At 59.9% G+C, this 13,391-nt stretch overlaps 1 protein-coding gene across 3 annotated transcripts in view; it reads right to left on the bottom strand.

Annotated features, from left to right (window-relative positions):
• Positions 1–1,392: 1,392 nt before the first annotated feature.
• Positions 1,393–13,391, bottom strand: part of MPP2 (MAGUK p55 scaffold protein 2) — a 29,410-nt gene continuing 17,411 nt past the window's right edge. For all 3 annotated transcript variants that reach the window (XM_008271563.5, XM_070060633.2, XM_089316956.1), the window contains 10 exons: positions 8,099–8,251; positions 7,848–7,997; positions 7,299–7,526; positions 6,469–6,600; positions 6,280–6,385; positions 6,126–6,194; positions 5,764–5,925; positions 4,981–5,183; positions 4,576–4,704; positions 1,393–3,599 (listed from right to left, as the gene is read on the bottom strand). In XM_008271563.5, the coding sequence (XP_008269785.2) occupies positions 3,423–3,599; positions 4,576–4,704; positions 4,981–5,183; positions 5,764–5,925; positions 6,126–6,194; positions 6,280–6,385; positions 6,469–6,600; positions 7,299–7,526; positions 7,848–7,997; positions 8,099–8,251 (1,509 nt within the window). In that variant the 3' untranslated portion in view covers positions 1,393–3,422. The remainder of the gene's footprint in view (positions 3,600–4,575; positions 4,705–4,980; positions 5,184–5,763; positions 5,926–6,125; positions 6,195–6,279; positions 6,386–6,468; positions 6,601–7,298; positions 7,527–7,847; positions 7,998–8,098; positions 8,252–13,391) is intronic.

The raw sequence follows: 13,391 nt of genomic DNA, 5'->3' as shown, positions 1-13,391 counted from the left end.
CCAGCCCCCCAATGGCTGTCCAGGTGACAATGGACACAGCTCTTCACTTGTCCCTGCTGTTGTACTAACCACACAACATCGTGCCAGCTGGGGGAAAGGATTGAAAAAGCAAAAACAAACAGGTAGCAGAATTCGACCATCTTTGTTTACCAAAATACCTTGATGCCAGTCGGAGGCTGAAAACTGATTTCCTCCACACAAGGGTGCAGCCAACGTGGACAAGCAGTGGCCAGCAGCCTAGGCTATGCGAGAGCCACTCAGGGAGGTGTTAAACAAACTGCTTCCCAGGTCCCACTCTCAGCCTGGACGAGTCTGGAGGGCGCCGGCTTCCGCTGTGAAGGGAGACATTTCCCAGCCCTCCATGCAGTCACCTGGGGTCGCCTGACGTGGTTCTGGCCAAGGGATGTGGGCAGAAAGGCCAAGCCCTTCCTCCTCAGTGACATTTGTAGAGTCCACACGTGGAAGATGACCATGTTCAAGACACAGAGACTGCTGGAAGCGCCACCCAGCCTGCCTATGGTGTGACCCGGCAAGGAAGGAATAAAGGTGCCCAGTTGCCATGGTTACTATACGCCCCGCCTTGTCTGCAGTGACTCCTGGAACGGGCTCCAGGCAATTGTTCCCAACTCCCCAGGTGACTGTGCTGTGCAGCCAGGGCTGACAACTCCAGGGAAAGGACAGACACACAGGTGCAGGGGCTGCCTGGGTTCCTTGAGAGATGCGGAGCTTCCGGGGTGCCCCGGGGGATGGGATAAAGGTTGTCCAGATCTGAGAGAGGGCGGTGGGAGGCTGTGACCCAAGTGGAGAAAAGCTGCCCGGGACAACACCCTTTGTGCTGGGACTGGTCAGAGGCTCTTCAGAACAGCAGATTTAATATCCATGCTCTGTTCCCACCAGAGCTGTGAGCTGGGGCTGGTGGGCACCCCACGGCTGCCTCCAGATCACCTGCCACATTGGTCCCAAGTTCGTCCCTGGGTGGTGGTGGGGGGGGGAGAGTGTGGGATGGGGAGAGGCAGGCATCACAGAACACAAGACATGTGGCTCCAACCTGCATTCTAGAACCATCTGTGCTGTGCTTCCAGGCTCTCAACCTCTCCCAAAGCCATCCACCCCACCCCAACGTCAGGGGGATGGCATTGTGCCACAGTGCCAATTTGAGTCCTGGCTGCTCAGTTTCCGACCCAGCCCCCTGCTAATGTGCCTGGAAAAGCAGCAGCCACTGGTCCAAGTGCTTGGGCCCCTGCCACCCACGTGGGAGACCTGGATGGAGTTCCTGGCTCCTGGCTTCCGCCTGGCCCAGCCTTGGATGTTGCAGTCATTTGAGAGTGAAGCAGAGGATGGAAAATCTTTCAAATACATAGATCTAAAACAAAAGCAACCCAGAGCCCAGAAGCCTTTGCTTTTTCATTTAATCAAAGGAAAAGAGAAAAACACAGAGAAAACTCGAGAAAGTGATGGCTCCAGAGGGGCAGGGGAGGCAACGGGGCTGGGGCTTGGCCTGGGCGTGGGCGTGGGCAGTGGGCAGGGTCCTCCTTCTCCTGCAGTCCCCCTAATTCAGGTCCCCTCTGAGAGAGGAGGACAGCCATGGAGCAAACACGGTGGGCACACACCTGTTCCAGTCCACACAGCCCCAGCACCTTCCAGGTGATGGGGACTCCACCCCCACCTGATGGGTACCCAGGACGGGCCTGGCATGGGCTCAGTCCCAAGAGGAGGGACCCAGCCCCACCTCTTGGGCACCACCAGTAGCAAAGCTGCCAGAATCACACCAACCAATAGGGAGGGGCGGCTGCAGCAGGAGAGGTGGGACCAGCAATTACCCCACAGCCTCAAGTCAGCAGGAAAATGACCCCTCTTCTTCCCACTCCAGGCCCTTTTAAGCTGAGGGTGAGGATGAGGGTGAGACAGGGAGAGCTGAATCAGGCACAAAAGAGAGGCTGACTTGGGGGCAAAGAAGAGTATAAAGATGACTGCATAGTGTATGCAGAGCTATGCAAATGAGATGGGAGCAGGCGGACCCTTACCTCTCATTTGCATATCTTATGCAAATGTAAAATGAGGTTCTAATATAATAAATATATTTCTAACATTTGTAATAAATAATTCTGTTCATTCTCCCTCCCCTCCCCAGGACACGGGCACACAGTGGCTCAGGGGCCAGCTCTGGCTGACACCATGGTGACAACTGACCAGACACGGGGCAGGGGTCCCCTGGGGTCCCTGGCGAGGGCAGGCTCACCTGGGGCAGGAGCACAGACGAGGAGGGGGAGCAGGTGCCTGGGGTCGTCCAGGACAGCACTTCTCTTAACAGGGGGTCTACTTCACAACACTGCCCTCCCAGGGACTGAGGGGTGACGTTTAGGGCGGGGAGGGGGCAATCAGAAAAGGAAGACCCCAAGGAGGACCAAGGCTCAGGAATCTGGGGCAGGGTCTCATAAGAAACGGGGGCTGACAGGGAACCCCCAAAAAGGGGCCTCTAAAAGAAAACAAGCCTCCCCCAACCAAGCCACACACACACACACACACACACACACGTACACACACATGCACACACACGCCAGCGCCAGATCCACAGAGCAATGCAGCGTGTGGGGCCATGGCCAGGCAGGCCAGGGCCTCCCACTGGGGCAGCCCTGACCCAAGTGGGCCACCTGGACCTTACCAGGAAGATGAGCCTGGACAAAGGTTACGGGCAGGGCGACCAGACCCGGCCCACCCCGGAGCGCCCAGGGCTCCCCGTCACAGGGTCAGGCTCCAGCCACCCCTCCCTTGGCTGAGCCCACCCAGCCCCGCCAGCCTCGCCTCCCCCCCACAGGGGTGGGGCTGACCCAGCAGGGACACGCTGGAGAAGTTTGAGGGGAGACTTAGGCAGTGAGACGCTGTGGAGGAAGGAGGGACAAGGCCACATCCACTCCTGGTCCCTGCCCCTCCCCGAGCTGAGAGCAGTCCCGCCCGTTCCCCCAGCCCAGGCCAACAAGGACCAAGGCCAGCCCCACCCACCGGGAGGCAGGGGTGAGACGTGCAGGGGCCCTGGAGCTGGGGGCTGTGGCCAGTCCGGAGGAGGAAAGGTGCCTGGGGAGAGGTGGCTGGGACAGTGCACCTGCTGACCACGTGGTCCCAAAGCAGATTTCCCATCTCTGCACTGAGCAGGCGGAGGAGACTCTGACACACCCTGGGCATGGCTGGGCCCTTGGACAGGGACATCTGGTAGCCAATGGACATCGGGAGTGGGCAGCACCTGGGCACAGAGGTGCCCCATGAACACCCACCTCCCTGGCAGTGCTCGCCTCTCTGCTGGAGCCAGACCTCAGGGCTTGCTGGTGGCTGCTACCCAGGGCAAGCCAGGGAGCCGGGGACGGGGGCTGAGGATGGTGGCTGGAGTCACAGGGGAGCAGGGGACGGGTTCGGGTCCCGGGACAGGCTCAGTACACCCAGCTGACGGGCACCCACTGGGGCTCCGTCCGCAGCTTCTCCATGGCAGCCTGCAGCTCCCGGAAGGTCCTCTCCAGGTTGCTGTTGACCAGGCTGAGGTCAAAGTAGTGGCCGTAGCCCCTCTGGATGCGGCTGCTCTCCTCCACTGTCCGCCTGAGGTCCGCCTCCTGCCAGGCACAGGGGTCAACAGCAGGTCAGCGTCCACAACGCACTCCCATAGCCTGCTCCATCCTCCTCCCCAGAGTCCAGGCAGGAGTCCCTCCCTGCAGGCCCCCAGGCCTGGCTTTAGAAAGTGCCACGCCCCTCACTAGGGCTCTGCAAGGTAGGATTAATTCCATCTCACTTTCTACAGAAAACTAAGGTACAAAGAGTCAGCCAGCAGCTCCCCGGGTCTGCCAGACTTCTTAAAGTCTAGGCAGGCCCCTTACCTATGCAACATGGGAGGCCTGTACCAGAGCAGCCAGCCCACAGTGCCCAAGGCAACCCCTCACCCCAGCCTCAGTGGAAGCAGGCAACGCTGGGTAGGAAAGGGAATGGATATTAAATAAGCCAGGCACGAGCTCCCAGGAGCATTCCCCGGGCTCCAGGAAGCCGGCCCTGTGCTGTCAGGGAGGGGGCACCCAGAGCTCCCTCCCCAGCCACCAGGGAGCCTCTCTCAGAAGTGACAGTACCCGGTGTGGCCAGCAGAGGGACCCCTGAGCCAAGCGCTCTGCAAATCCTACTCCCTGCGGGAAGGCTACATACAGCCAGCCCCAGTGGGGTGCCCTGGAGCCCCTAGCAGGGCAGTGGGCTGCTGGGGCACTCTGGCTCCTGCATGCTGATTCCTCCTCCATCCAGCCTGCTGCCAGCTGTAGGCAGCTGTCGCCCCCCAGCCCCTCTGCCCCACAGATCTCCCCCCATCCCCGCACCCTCTGGAACTTTGGCCAGTACTCCGTCCCTGCAGAGTGGGTGAGGCAGTGGGCTCTGCACCCGGAGCTAGCTGTGTCCCCACTGGCTGAGCCCTAGGGCACTGCCCATCCTCTCTGACCCCAGGCTCCACTTGCCCGAAGCAGGGGGTCACGAGTCCTCCCTCACCAGTGGCTCCATCTGCTGAGCCAGGCCCCCACCCCCGCAGCCGGCAGACAGTGTCCCCGAGCCCCTCACCGTGAGCTGCTTGGTGGACACTCCACTCTCCAGCGCAGCCCGGTTCATGGCCCGCAGGGTCTCATAGTCAGGGGCCTCAATGAACACCACGTAAGGGACAAATTCAGCTGTTCTCAGCACCTTCACAGCCTGCAGGAGAGAAGGGAGAAAGGAATCTGGGACGACAGGCAGGCACCTGCGAGAGACAGTGAGGGGACATGGTCCTGGGCAAACATGGTGGATGGCCGGGCGGGGGCACTACTGCAGGAGGCCAGAGGAGGGCGACAGGGAGGCTGGTAAAGAGACTTTAGAGGGGCTGGGTCCCTGGCAGCAGTTAGGGGTCCAGAGGTGCACCTGCTGCGGGGGGGGGGGGGCAAAGCATGAGAAGGGGGCCTGGGTGCTGGGGAGGAGCGTGCGGGGCCGTACCTGGGGGTTGACGTCCAGCACGCACACCTTGCCGGCCGCAACCACACCCCGGATGGAGTCGATCCGCGTGCCGTACAGGTTGCCCTCGTACTCGCCGTGCTCCAGGTAGCGCCCAGCCCGGATGTCAGCCTCCATCTCCCCCCGGGACACAAAGCTGTAACCCTGGCCTTCCCGCTCCGAGTCCTTGGGCCTCCGGGACGTGTCTGGAGGGAGGGAGGGAGGGCCGAATGGGCGGGGCACAGGATCTATGAGTGTTCCACACCCTCAGCGTGCCTGCACTGCCGCACCTACTCACACCTGACCACGGCACACACAGACACCAGTCGTCCACAGAGGGAGGGCCTTCAGGGAGCATCTGGCCCGACCCCGTGGTCCCGTACGGATAAGACTGAGGTCCAGGAAGGGCCATATGCAGCCCAAAGCCACACAGCTCCTGGTTCCTGCTTCCCCCTTGGCCAGCGACTTCACCACCCCTGCTGGTTCTCTCTTCCATGAGGCCACACGAAGCAAGCACACTGCCTGGTTTCACCTCAGTCCTCAGCTGGACACACACTTTTTTTTTTTTTTAATGCATATAGCAAATGACACAAGGGAAAAGAAAAGGCCAGGCCAGGCCAGGCCAGCACAAGGAGCCAACAGTGGGCAAAACCCCTACTAGGCCTGCAGTTCCACCACCCACCCACAGAGGGCGCACACCCAAAGACGCCACCTGCCCTGGGACCCAGCAAGGTACCCCATTCAGTGCTGGCCCCGTCCCCATGGCAGGGTCCAGCTCCCACTCACAGGGCACGGTGGTACCATAGCGATCCGGATCCCACATGATGAGCTTGTTCTTCAGGCTGCGCCGGCCCACGCCCTGAGCCCCGATCAACACCAGCGTCTTCCGGCGGAAAGGGGGCATGCGGGCCACCTCCTCGTAAATGAGCAGCTCGTGGCGGTCGAACTCTGCACATGGGGGACGCCCCGCTCACCAGGCTGCAGGGTGCTCCCAGAGGCAAGGCTAAGAGGGCTCGGGACCAGGGGAGCAGGGAGGGGCTGTCCAGGCCCCGGGGGCCAAGGCTGGCAGCATGGGGCGGGGGATGGGGAGACACACTCAAGGTCGCAGTGGTGGGAGGGGAACAGAGCGGGTGGGCTCTAAGACCCACCTGCGTTCTTAGTGGTCAAATACATCATCCGCTTCTTTTTCTTTCCTGCAAGGCTGCCGCACAGGGTCCCTGGCCGCAGGGAGATGGGTGAGTGAGGCAGGCAGGGCCGCCCAGACCCCCCATCAGGGCTGGGAGGTGGGAGGGGACCTCGTACCTGAGGTTGGTGTCAGCTCCAGGTCCCGCTTCACGAACGCTTTCCGCTTCTCCTCCAGCAGCTGGCTGGGGATGAGCCCAGCGCTGCCGCCTTCCACGTGGCACGCCTGCCCCGGGCATGGGACAAAGACCTGCCTGAGTGAGGGGCCCCTCCCTGGCAGCCCCTCCCCCACACCTGCAGGGACCGCACCTGCCACCAGTTGGCGTCATCCTGGTTCACAATTTGCAGCAGGTCCCCGGCACTGAAGCGCAGGCCGGCTTCCTTGCAGGGGATCAGGCTGTCTCGCACCGGGTCGTAGTCGAAGTGGCATTTCACAAACACCTGGGCCCAGGCATGGGCGAAGGGTCGGGGGAGGGGCGAGGGAGGTGAGCTCCGTTGGGGAGAGGGGGTCACACAGGCCACTCCCCGCCACCCCCACCACAAAGATGCAAGAGGGTGATGCCCCTGCCTCTGTCTCCGTTCACATCTAGAACGAAGACGCTCAGACTGCAGGGTGCGGAGACCGCGGGCCTCAGGAGAGCCAGGGTAGGGGCCAGGAGCGGAGGACCATCCCCAGGCCCCTGCTTCTCCCCACTCCCTCCCCTTGGAGGAGAGCCTCCAGCAGAGGTCAGAGAGAGCCAACAGGGCAGGTGGGCTGAGCAGCCAGACCCCACAACCCACCCAGCGGGAGGCAGCTGTCCAGGACACCAGACGACCGCACCCTGTGCACGCGCACACAGGCACGTAAGTCCACGAAACCACCACGCCACTCAAGTGCCCCAGGCAGGGGACACATGCATGTCCCTCGCACATGCGCACGGGTGCCAATGTGTAATGCGGCCGAGTGCCCAAGCACGAGCGCCCGAGCGCGAACACAGGCCTGTGGGAGGCCGTGGTCAGGAGCCCCCAGCCTGCCGGTCCTGCTCCCTGTCTCGCCTTGCCCCCAGCGGAACAGGCTGAGGGGAGGAGCTCCAGGAGGCCTGGAAGGCGCAGCCATCCCTAGGGCTCGAGCCCGGGAGGGGCTGGGCGGAGGGGCACACCTGGCGGGGCAGATGCGGCTCCTGGTAGCTGGGCAGGATCTTGAGGATGACGCTGCCGCTGGCGCTGCGCAGGAGCTCCTGAAGCGCGCGGGGGTCGCTGCCCACTGGCTGCCCGTTCACTTCCTTGATGATGTCGCCCACGTGCAGCAGCCCTTGCTGCGCCACCATGCCCCCGTGCAGAATGCGCGCGATCACCAACTCACCGCCCTCCACGCGGAACGTCACGCCCTGGGGGATGGGGGCGCGCAGGGTGAGGCCCCACCGTCCGGGGTCAGCCCCTCCATGTCTGTCCCCACCCACCCCTGACCCACAAAGCCCTCTTCCGCCACCCTGCAGAGGACGCTAATGGGAGAGGGACGCGGGCGTCCCGGAGAGGGTCCTGATACAGCTTGCCTGTGCCTGTGCGGCTGTGTGCACAGTGGCAGAGGTCTTCCCTGGGCAAAGCTAACACCACCCCCCCCTTCATCTTCAGCCCACTCCTGCCCTTCCCGGTCCCCTGCTGGCTCCTCCCAATGCCCCGCCCACACCGGCCCTGCCCACTGCCCTCACCAGATGCTCGCCAGCCGTCTTGCGGATGCCCACCATGCGCACCGCGTCCGGAGGCACCGGCTGGCTGCTGAACGTGGGGTCCAGGCCAGGGCTGGGGGGCGGGGTCTCATAGGTCTTGGAAGCCACAGAGTCGTGCGTCTCCAGTAGGGACTGGGGAGGTGGTGGGAAGAAGGGACTATGGGACCGCGCCCTGTGGTCCCTTCTCCCCCAGGCGCCTCCCCCTGCCACCCGCCCAGCCCAGCAGCCGGAACCTGGAAGTGGGGCTCCTGGAGGATGCGGGCCAGCTCGGCGGCCGCGCTGCTCCGCTCGGCCAGCTGGGCCAGGTCCCGTAGGATCTCCTGCACCAGCTCCAAGTTGTTGTCACCCACAGCCTCCAGCTTCGTCTCCTCCAGCCGTTCGTGGGCCTGGTGGGGGAGGGGCAGGAGAGGTGAGGCTGGGCGCTTTCCCAGGAGCCCCAGCCCCAGGTCCCAGGTCCCAGCCACAGCGCTGCCCCTGGCGACAACTTCCGCCCCTCCCTCCGACACCAGCACCCCCAGAGGAGGGCTCACAGGCGTAGGGACTCCCCTCCCCCACCTCGAGGTGGATTAGGAGCCACTTTAGGGAGGGGAGAAGCCACGGGGCAGCCCTTCCTTTCTACCCCCTTGCCACAGAGGGTCATCAAAAATTAACCTCCCCGGCTCCCAACACCCTGAGCACATCTGAGTTTAAGGACAGCTTTTTCACCCAATGGTCATGGGTGGGCGGAGCCTTGGAGACCCTGTGGTCCAAGATGAGGAGGCCAAGGAGGTCAGTAACTTCCCCAAAGTCACCAGGACTTGAACTTGGGTCCCCAGGCCCTCAGCCAGCGAGGAAGAGGGGAATCGATTCACATCTGGAGCCAGGAGAGGGCCTCCTCCCTACCTGCTGCTAATCTACAGCCTCAGGGCTCCAGGACAGGATGCTGGGGGGATTGGCCAAAGGAAGCCAGTGGGGAGGAGTCATCTTAGGTGGGTGGGGAAAGGGGGAGCCCCGTCCACCTCAGGGACCTAGGGGAAGAGGCCCTTGCCCTCTGAGACATTTGAAGAGCTGCAGACCCTTCATCCCAAAGCACTCTGGCACGGATGTTCTAAGAACAAAACCACTCTGCTACATAACCACGGTACCATGATCACAGGGAAACAGAGGAGAAATCTAACAGGTGTTCACAGCTGTCCCAGAAACACCCGTGAGGGTTTTCTTTTCTGATCCAGCACCCAGCCAAGGCCCATACACCCCACTCGGCCATCACATCTTTCTGTTTTCCTAGAATAAACCCCATGACGTCTGGGCTTTCGAACATTTTCTGGAAATCCAGGCCAGTGGTGTGCAGAATGGTCCACAGCTGGGTCTGATCGCCTCCTCACCATGGGCCCTAGGTGGAGTCGCTTAGGCGTGAGTTCCACATTTCTCGCGTACAAACGCCCCTTGGCTGAGACCAGGTGAACATCCTAGTTCCCAACAAGCCTTCACCAATGGATTTAGCCTCCAGTGTGGCCCTTATCTCCACAGATCATTATTATGTTGAGGGTGAAAACCAGTGGTCATGGGGGGGTGTGGGGCTGGCATTTGGCCTAGCAGTTAAGGTGCGGGTTCCCATATCCAAGTGCCTGGATTCAAGTCCTGGCTCCCGCTCCTGAGTCCAGCTTCCTACCCATGCAGTCCCTGGGACACAGCAGCAGTGGCTCAAGAGACAGGGCTCCTGCTGCCCACGTGGGAGAACTGGATTGAGTTCCCAGCTCCTGGCCCTGGCCTTGGCCCCAGCCTTGGCCCAGCCACTGCAGGCATTTGGAAAGTGCACCAGGGGATGGGAGAGCATGCCCTTTCTGTGTCTCTCTCTCCCCCTCTCTCCAGTTTTTTAAAAATATTTATTGGAAAAGGCGGCGGGGGGGGGGGAGGGGAGAGAAAGGGGTCTTCCATCTGTTGCTTCATTCCCCAAATGGCTGCAATGGCTGGAGCTGAGCAGGTCTGAAACCAGAAGCCTGGAGCTTCTTCCAGGTCTCTCTTGGGTGCAGGGGCCCAAGGACTTGGGGCATCTTCCACTGGACTTGGGCCATACTCCGATGCTTTCCCAGGCACATTAGCAGGGAGCTGGATCAGAAGTGGAGCAGCCAAGACTCAAACCAGCACCCACATGGGATGCCCGCACTGCATGGGGTGGTTTTACCCGCCATGCCACAGTGCTGGCCCCTGAAATAGTTTTAAAACATTTTTAAAAATCAGTGATTATCTAACTCCATCACTCCTGTTACATTTATTAGCATTCTACTCCAAGAAAGTCCCTCCCTTCTTCTCCCTGCCCCTTCACTGTCGCGCCAGTTTGAATGCACTGTGTTCTAATCCATCATCATCACCGTCATCACTGGCTCAGTGCATGCTGGATGTCTCTGCCCCACACCTGCGTCCCCCAGGCCCATTCCCACCAGTGCTCGGGCACTCTCCTCCGGCACAGGCTGGTCTGACACTTTCTGGAGCCAGCAACTGCTCGGTGGATGGCGTTTAGAACAAGGTCTGCAGCCAGCGCCCCCTGCGTCAGGGGGTGGAGTTTCCATGCTAAGACCTCACGGGAGCGCCTCATCTCTCCGGATCATCGCTTCTCCTTCCGCAAGAGCGCACTTCCCGATAAGGACCACGTTCTGCCCTTCAGCATTCAGCTTCGGAATCGCCATCGCAGATCACCAGGAGAAAATCCAGACTCCCCTGCACTCCCTGTCCTCCGGATCTCCTCGTCTGGAGGAGCCCAGAGCATCGGCGGCAACGTCTGGCCACGTGTGGCTGCCACACACTTGCCGTGTGGTTCGTGTGACTGAGGAACTGAACTCACTCAGGCATTTGTTTACTTAAGTGTTACCTTAGTCTGTTTTTGCTGTTCGGACAAAATATCTGGGAACTTTATATATAACAGAAATTATCTCATGTTTTGTAGGCTGAGAAGTTCAAGACCAAAGCACCGGCACTTGGTGTCTAGTGAGCGCCTTCTTTGTTAATGTTTTATTTACTGGGGCGGTGGGGTGGGTGAATGCAGAGAGCAAATGCTGTCCTCTGCCGGTTCCCTCTCCAGATTCTGCAATAAGCAAGGCTGGGTGTGGCCAGAGCCAGGAGCCAGAAGGACAATGCTGGTCTCCCACTGGGCGGCAGGAATCCAATTACCTGAGCCAGCAGCAGTGCCTCCCTGGGTCCACACTGATGGGAAGCTGAAGCCAGGAGCAGAGGCTGAACACGGGAACTCTGAGGGCGGAAGCGGGCCTCTTACCCACCAGGCCAAATGCCTGCACCTGGGGGAGGCCTGCGTGCTGCAGCTCCACACGGGCGCGCACAGTGCGGCACAGAGCGGCAAAGAGAGCCAGCTTTCCCTCCAGCCTGTCTGTAAGGCTGCTAATCCCACGCAGCACTGCCTAAAGGCTCCACCTCTTAATCCTGTTGCACTGAGGATCACGTTGCAACATGAGTTTTGCAAGAGATGCAAACACTCAGGCCATAGCAAGTGCTTTAACTTAAGGGGCAGGCATTTGGGGCAGCAGCTGGGACGCCCACATCCCATATTGGAGTGCCTGGGTTCAAGGTCTGACTACTCTGCTTCCAATTCCGGCTTCCTGCTAACGCGCTCCCTGGGAAACAGCAGTGACGGCTCAAGTGCGTGGGCCCCTGTCACCCACATGAGAGACCTGGACTGCGATCCGGGCTCCTGGCTTCAGCCTGGCCCAGCCCCAGCTGCTGCAGGCATTTGGGGAGTGAGCCAGCAGATGGAAGATCTGTCTGTCCCCCTCCCTTCATGTTTCTCTGCCTTTCAAATACAATGAAAATAAATAATTTAAAATTTTAATTCAAGTATTTAAACAAGTGGCAGCAGGTGGCTAGTGGCTACTGTATGAAATGGCATCCCATTAAGGCTGAGCTCTCCTAGAGGGTACAGCCAGAATGTTGAATTAATTCATTTTTCTGAATGACTATGCCAACAATTTGCTATAGAGATGAGATTTGCTCATCTGCCCTTAATTTAGAGTTTGCTTTTTTCATTCTTTTCTGAATCTTATTTTCTGAATATGACAACATCTCCATGGCTCATTCCAAATCTATATAAGGCATGAGCACAAGTCTCACTTGTGTCCTTATCCCCCCTTCACACTCACGCCCAGAGCCAGTCACTCGGAGTTTATGGAATGTCCTATCCGTCTTTCCCTTCCTGCATAGAAGGCAGAAAGCTGAGCAGCTCTGCCGCTGGGGCTGTTTGTTTGGTGCCGGCGGCTGACCCCAGGCTGACTGGAGTCCTGGCCCGCATCTAAGCAGGCATCCAGGTGAGTCCTAATATTTTGCAACCACATTGCAGCCCAAGAAGCCTGGCATAGCGCTCTCTGTCTGTGGAGAGCATCTGCCAAGTGGGTTCTCAGAACCCCTGCGGGGCAAGCAGCAAACACACCAAATCCCCCTCCACGGGCCCGGGCTGCTCCGCCCGCCCAGCAGCGCGGGCGGTGAGGTCCTCCTGAAGCTCACCGCGGAGGCTCAGCCCACCTTGGGATGTCTGCCTATCACACGGCTGAGCCTCGAGCGCCCCCTGGAGAGCGCCCGTAAGGGATGCCGGCACTCAGGCCGTGGCGTAACCCGCTGCACCGCAGCACCGGCCCCTGGTCATCTGAATTGTGAGGCGTAATTCTAAGTAGGTGGGGCTTTCCTCATCACATACCCATGTCTTCTCCTAGGATGCACACGGTTTACATTTTTTTAAAAAGATTTATTTATTTATTTGAAAGCTAGAGTTACACAGACAGAGGAGAGGCAGAGAGAGAAAGAGGTCTTCTGTCTGCTGCTTCACTCTCCAGATGGCCACAATGGCCGGAGCTGTGCCAATCCAAAACCAGGAGCCAGGAGCTTCTTCCGGGTCTCCCACGTGGGTGCAGGGGCCCAAGCACTTGGGCCATCTTCTACTGCTTTCCCAGGCCATAGCAGAGAGCTGGATCGGAAGAGGAGCAGCCGGGACTAGAATCGGCGCCCACATGGGATGCCAGCGCTTCAGGCCAGGGCGTTAACTGGCTACGCCACAAGCCAGCCCCACGGTTTACATTTCCACATTTAGATTTCTGATCCTCTTGGGGTCCATTCTGATGTACAACATGAGGTATGGGTGATTCTGGCAAATTTCAAAAAACTGCCAGACGTCCCAATACCATTTATTAAAAATCCATAAGGGGGGCCAGCATTGTGGCATAGCAGGTAAAGCCTGCGGTGCTGGCATCCCCTATGGGTGCCAGTTTGAGTCCTGGCTGCTCCACTTCCAATCCAGCTCTCTGCTATGGCCTGGGAAAGCAGTAGAAGATGGCCTAAGTCCCAGGGCCCCTAGACCCACGTGGGAGACCCAGAAGAAGCTCCTGGCTCCTGGCTTCAGATCGGCACAGCTCCAGCCGTTGCAGCCAATTGGGGAGTGAACCAGCAAATGGAAGACCTTTCCCTTTCCCTCTCTCTCTCTCTCTCTCTCTCCCTCCCTCCCTCCCTCCTCCCTCTCCTTCTCTCTCTGTGTAACTCTTTCAAATAAAT

The sequence above is a fragment of the Oryctolagus cuniculus genome, chromosome 17 (genome assembly GCF_051225735.1).
Source record: "Oryctolagus cuniculus isolate XC-2025 breed Fujian yellow rabbit chromosome 17, ASM5122573v1, whole genome shotgun sequence".
Lineage (NCBI taxonomy): Eukaryota > Metazoa > Chordata > Mammalia > Lagomorpha > Leporidae > Oryctolagus > Oryctolagus cuniculus.
Note: the sequence above shows the minus strand (reverse complement) of the source record. Positions and strands in the feature narration are given on the sequence as shown.